Source organism: Pygoscelis adeliae, unplaced genomic scaffold (genome assembly GCF_000699105.1).
Source record: "Pygoscelis adeliae isolate BGI_AS28 unplaced genomic scaffold, ASM69910v1 Scaffold420, whole genome shotgun sequence".
NCBI classification, from domain to species: domain Eukaryota; kingdom Metazoa; phylum Chordata; class Aves; order Sphenisciformes; family Spheniscidae; genus Pygoscelis; species Pygoscelis adeliae.
The window spans coordinates 667,666-673,531 of NW_008823871.1; the positions used below are offsets into that span (position 1 = coordinate 667,666).

At 46.9% G+C, this 5,866-nt stretch overlaps 1 protein-coding gene across 1 annotated transcript; it reads left to right on the top strand.

Moving 5' to 3' along the window:
- Nucleotides 1–279: 279 nt before the first annotated feature.
- RPUSD2 (RNA pseudouridylate synthase domain containing 2) lies at nucleotides 280–2,690 on the top strand. Its single transcript, XM_009333907.1, has 2 exons — nucleotides 280–720; nucleotides 1,451–2,690. The coding sequence occupies exons 1-2, from the start codon at nucleotides 280–282 to the stop codon at nucleotides 2,240–2,242; spliced, it is 1,233 nt and encodes a 410-aa protein (XP_009332182.1). The 3' UTR covers nucleotides 2,243–2,690.
- Nucleotides 2,691–5,866: the final 3,176 nt, after the last annotated feature.

Here is a 5,866-nt window from a genome sequence, read left to right on the forward strand (position 1 = left end):
TAACGAGCGTGGCGGTTGGCAGGCCGGTAACCCGAGGTGGGAGACCGCAGCCGGGCTCTAGCAACGAGCGTCACCCCCGTGACCGCCGGTGCAGTGAAGTAACCCCGCGGTGGTGCTGGCGCCTGCGGTGTTTAAAGGGAGTCGGGTCTCCCAGGGGATCCTTACCCCGGCGGGGTCAGGAGTTTGCGGATCCGGCAGGCCTGCGCAGGGCCAGCGTGCCCCGGAGAAGGGGCGAGGCACGGAGGTGTGCCTGAGGCAGGTTATCGAATTCAAATGGCGATGCGCAGAGTTGTGCTAAATCCTGGGTTCCGGGACAAAGGGGCTTTCATTACCCCCCCTCCCAATATCAAGCCCCCGTTGTGTGTGGCCGGATGGGGTGGTTGTGCAGGCTGGATTCACGCTGATTGTCTGTCTGTTTTGCAGAATAATGATTTTCTCAGGAATACAGTGCATCGCCATGAGCCGCCGGTCACTGCCCAGCCTATCCAGATCTTGGTGGAGGACAACGAGATGGTGGTTGTGGACAAACCCTCCTCTTTGCCAGTACATCCCTGCGGCAGGTTTCGTCACAACACAGTCATCTTCATCCTAGGCAAAGAGCATGATCTGAAGGAGTTGCATACCATTCACCGACTCGATCGCATGACCTCAGGAGTACTTATGTTTGCCAAGACCGCAGAGGTATCCAAGAGGATCGATGAGCAGGTTCGGGAGAGACAGGTGAGAGCTTAAGGGCTGCAGTAGTTTTTGGAGTCTCTTGCATGGTATTTTCTTGAAACAGGTTAGATCCGAAGTCAGCCAAATTTTTGGTCTAAACAAGTCCAAGTTCCCAAAACAGCTTGTGGTCACCTTGCTGTTCTTACTGTATTAAGCACGAGAGGCATCAAGAGAAAAAGGCTGACTAAAAATTTCATTGGTTTTGGTAATACTAGATTGAAAGGGATCCCCTTCCCTAAGGGACTGTGCAAACTGACTGGGATTGTGCAAAACAGGTAGAGAGCAGTTTTGTTTGTAAGTGGAAATGTGTCAGTCATCTAATACTTTTTCAATTTTAAAAGTTTTAGAAGTTTTTTCTCATTTTTCCAGTGGCTCTTGACCCCAACAGAACTGTAGCTGCAGAATACTAGCTTCCAGGATTTGCTTCAAGACCGTAAACTGGAGGTCACTGAGAGATGGCTCTTGAATTCAATATGAGGAAAATAGGCCAGGCCCTTGTGTTCTTGATTTCCCGACTAGTTGGGGAAAGCATGAGAGAAATTTGGCTTTAAATAGCTGATTTTATTTTTTTTCCCTTTCCTGTTCAGTTGTAATAAGATCTTGGCAGTATGTTGCCTACAAATGTATTTCACTGAAGAGAAAGAGAGGAGTAGCTAGGATGGGACTCAGGTATAATCTGGACAGAGACGGTTCTCTGTTGTTTTCTGAGAGTTACTCTTGTGTCTCTCCGTAGCTGGAAAAGGAGTATGTCTGTCGTGTGGTGGGGGAGTTTCCAGAACACGAAGTGGTGTGTGAAGAGCCCATACTGGTTGTTTCTTACAAAGTGGGAGTGTGCCGCGTGGACCCCAAAGGGAAATCCTGCAAAACCATCTTCCAGAGACTCAGTTACAATGGCAAGACCAGCGTAGTCAAGTGTCTTCCGCGTACTGGCCGCACGCACCAGATCCGGGTCCATTTGCAGTATTTGGGGCATCCTATTGTCAACGACCCCATCTATAATATGGAAGCCTGGGGCCCTGACAGGGGGAAAGGTGGCAAGATCGATAAAACGGATGAAGAACTCCTTAAGGCGCTAGTAGAGGAGCATCGTTCCAAACAAAGCCTGGATATCTTGGGTATTTTGGAGGAGGACTTGAACTCCAGTGCTGAAAATAAAGACTGTGCTAATTCGAGTGACTGCACAAAGTCTGCGCAGGCTGATCCTATAAATGAGAACTCCTGCCCTGCCAAGGACGCTAAGGATCCCGAGAGAAATGACACAGCAGCTTGTTCACTGAACTCTGATACCAACCTGGAAATGCTTGAAAAAAATAAAGAACTCACTTCGTGTGAGATTCAGGACGGGCAGACGGGAGAAAAGAGTTCAGAAGAGAAGGACCCTTTATGTGTGGAGTGTAAAATTACAAGGCGGGACCCATCTCCCAAGGAGCTGGTGATGTACCTACATGCCTTGCGCTATAAGGGAGCGGAGTTTGAGTATTGCTCCAAGATGCCCGAGTGGGCAATGGAAGACTGGGAGGAATGACTGAGGACGTCTGACACCTACGGACGTTGCCAGCCAGGACAGCGTCTTGTAAAGCCCTAAGATTTACTTTTTCAGTGGGGTTGAGGTGAACAAACTGCCCGTGACTTGAGATGGGGTGGGAAGGATTGTTGGGGCTGGAGAACTGTCCTGACTGCCGACAGGCACGGTAAAAGATGAGCAGGAAGACGGGGCTACAACACTAGATTTATGTTGCCCTTTAGTGAAGTAGCACTTCAGGGCGACACACATCACTCGGCACAGGCAGCTTTGCCTTTCACCTCAACGTATTCTGGGTCTGCTGTCGCTTATCCACACAGATAATTAAGTGCATGCAGTCAGCAACTGATTTTTCTTCCGGCCTGCTATGTTCTTGTATCTTACAATAAGAGCTGCTGGAATGTTGTTCAGTATGCTGGATGTCATGTCATACATAAAACTATTTTTACTGTATTTTATTGTCAGACTGATTTTAAAACTCGCATATTATCACTGAGAACACCGTAGGGTAAAATCGGAGCACTGTGAAGCTGATCCGTTTTGTGCTTGCTGTTTGTCAGCAAGGCAGACTCTGCTTTGAAATTGCTCTTCCTGTATTCATTCAAATAATGACTTAATTTCAAGTGAGTAACTCTAGGGACTGATCTCTTCACATTGAGCCTATTTTTGGAGGTACTTGTCCCCAGATTTTATCTTTATGAAATTTATAAGGAGACTGATCGACTAGATTTTGCCGTTCTGTTCTGCTGCCTCCCCTGTGGCGTATCTCCTGCCTTCTCAAAACCATCTGGCTTCTCTTCTGAGAACCTGTCGATCTCTATCCTTTATGCCTCCTTGAAAACATCTTCATACCTGAGCAAAAATCCAAAGCAGAGGTCAGTCTGCCAACTTTTATTTATTTCTTTTTTTTTTTTTTCTTAAACTGTGCTGTAGGCAGGTTGTTTCTGATCGGTGTGGAATTGTTTGTAATATGGCTTCAGTGTGACAATCGGTTTTAAGAAAAACAAAAGCTGTTTCATGAACCAGAAGGCTTTTTTTAATATATGTTTTATATTAATATGTTTCCAGGATGATAAATATCACTATAGTTCTTATTTTCATCGGTGTTTATATGGTCGCTTCTTGGCCTCTGGGAGGGTTATTATAATAATTCTGCTGTCTCAGGTTCTTCTTAATCTTTTTTCCGTATGTGTCACCAGTGGTAATGACCAGCTCCAGTGACTGCTGCAGACAGTCAAAACCTTTACCTGGGCAGAGCCGCGCTGTCTCAGGACTGTTTGCAGACAGTGGTCTCTAGCCCTGTCGCTCCATGCCCGTGTCTCTCCACACCCGTTCCTACGCAGGGCGCGTGCACAGCGCTCTACACTTCTAAAATATTTAAAAAGCCTTTTTTAAAGGTGAAGAAAGGAATCCAGAGGACCTGATACTGTTCAGCAAGTGTGGCAACAGCCTTGCCGGAGTGTGGTCCGGTCTCAGATGATCTCTCCTTGTCGTGCTGTGCTCTGGGGAGCTCTAGCCGTTTCTCAGCCCCCCAAGACGTGGTTTTCATGCAGGTCTCTTATTACGGGTTTGCCCATTTCACACAGGTTACTGGAGAACCCCCTGCTTCACAGCTGTCTGTGAGTGGGATGCTGGGGACCTAAGGTTGGCCAGGCCGGCAGGAATGACTACCTTCCTCCTTGGCAGGGCTCCTAGAATCACTGATGATGATGTTGCCAGGATCAGGGCTTGCGTACCAAAACCGAATAAACCAGTGCTTCCTTCTTCCAGTAGCTCAAAGTAGCCAAGTGATTTCTTTCTCTCCTGGATCATCCAGCTGATGCGTTGAATGTTTCCATAAAAGTTCACTCAGGCTTGAGCTTTGCTCTTCCACATCCTGCCAAGGGTCTCTCGTGATTCTAATTTAACCACAGATTTGCGTTTATTTTTTTCCTGCCACCATGTGTTAAGGCCAGGTCTAGTACTTAGCTACAGGCAGCTTGTTAAAGGAGATAAAAGGTCCCCTGTGTTTGAGAGATGATGCTAAAAACTAGTGCCATCCAGATTTTTCATACACTGAAATACATATTTTATGTAACTGTAAATGAAACTTGGGCACCTTTGGTGTGTAAATAAAGGTGTCTGCAGCTGTTACTAGCTTTAGACGCAAGGGAAAGGTAGTAGATTTAGGGGCAACAGTTTTAAATTGGACTTCGAGGTGTCCCAAGTTATATTGTCTGTGGGAGGTGTGTGTGGGGGTTTGTTTCCCTCTCTGTAAGAAATAAGCACCCGAAAGGGATGTTACTGACTTGTGCCGGTAGATGGAGACTGGCTGGCTGAAGGGCCTGATGTGGAACGGGAGCTCAGTGCTGTGTTTTTACTTTTTCTGGCTATGCATAACGACTGCAGTTAGCATCTTTTAATTATCACACCTTGCTGGTCGAGAAACCCCAGGGCTTCTGTTTTCGAGACACTTCCAACAATGTTTAACAATTGTTAACAAACAAACAACAAATTTAAGGTTGATTTCACAAGGAGCCTACCACCAATTGCATCATATTTCATTTTATTTCGGTTCAGAGCTGGTGTCCAGCTGATAAATGCTGTAAACATGCACAAGAAGTCGGCGTTTGCTGTTTTGCTAATAGGGGAAGTGTCACTGTTAGAGATGTCTTGTGATAAATTCCCATCTAAGATTAGGTCTGAGGTAAATACCGTGTCCTGGTTGTGGGGTGATGGTGGGCATAAAGTTATCTATACAAAGTGTAAGTCCTTTCTCTAGTACCGTTGTATTTTGATACATCTTCTTATGCTACAGCAAAGGACCGGGGGAATGCGCATCTCACCAGCAGCTAAAGCACTTATCTATACTAATAAACCCTCCTGGCAAACCCTGGTGGGAACTTCGCTGTGGTCGTGTAAGATTGACTCGGAATTAACCCTTAAAACGTCACCAAGATGCCCATCTTCCACAGGATCACACTTTTCCAGCTGTGTTTTAACTGGTCTGTTAGGGGTACCATTTGTGAGGCTACAGAGTCATGAGCTGGCCGTTCTCCGCACAGGATTTAGTATAATCTAATTTCCACAAGGATTTACGTGTAGTTAAATCTGCCGCAGCGTATGCCGGAGGTATCGCAGAGCCCTTCCAGCAAATGATGTGTGAGAGGCCCCTTCCCATGCTGCGCCGATGTGTTTAACCCGCGGAGCAGGGCAGTCTCGTGGGAGCGCTGTGTTTCATTAACTTCTACTTCCAGACTTTTAAAAAAGTTAACTATTGATGGATGAGGCAGAGAGGAAAAGCTTTCCTGTATCTCTTCAGTCATTTATGCTTTTTACATCGTTGTAACTTAATGAAAAGCAAGGCCAAGTGCAATAATTAGTTTTCTAAAGCAAACCTTGACGTAATTTTCAGTGAGGCGCCAGGATCAGCTTGGCTGGAGCTCCCTCAACCCCTGATCGTGCAAATATTTACCCAGAGCTCCCGCTAAGGACCAGGCCAGCCCGAATACGGCACTTTGTTGGGATTGCAAGAAGAGATTCAGAGGTGGTTTGTTCCCAGCGGCGTCGCGGCCTGTGGCTCCGGAGCACGGCCGCTTTCTGAGGAGAAGAGAGGGAAGGCGGCCTACCCCACCTGGCAGCTCGGCC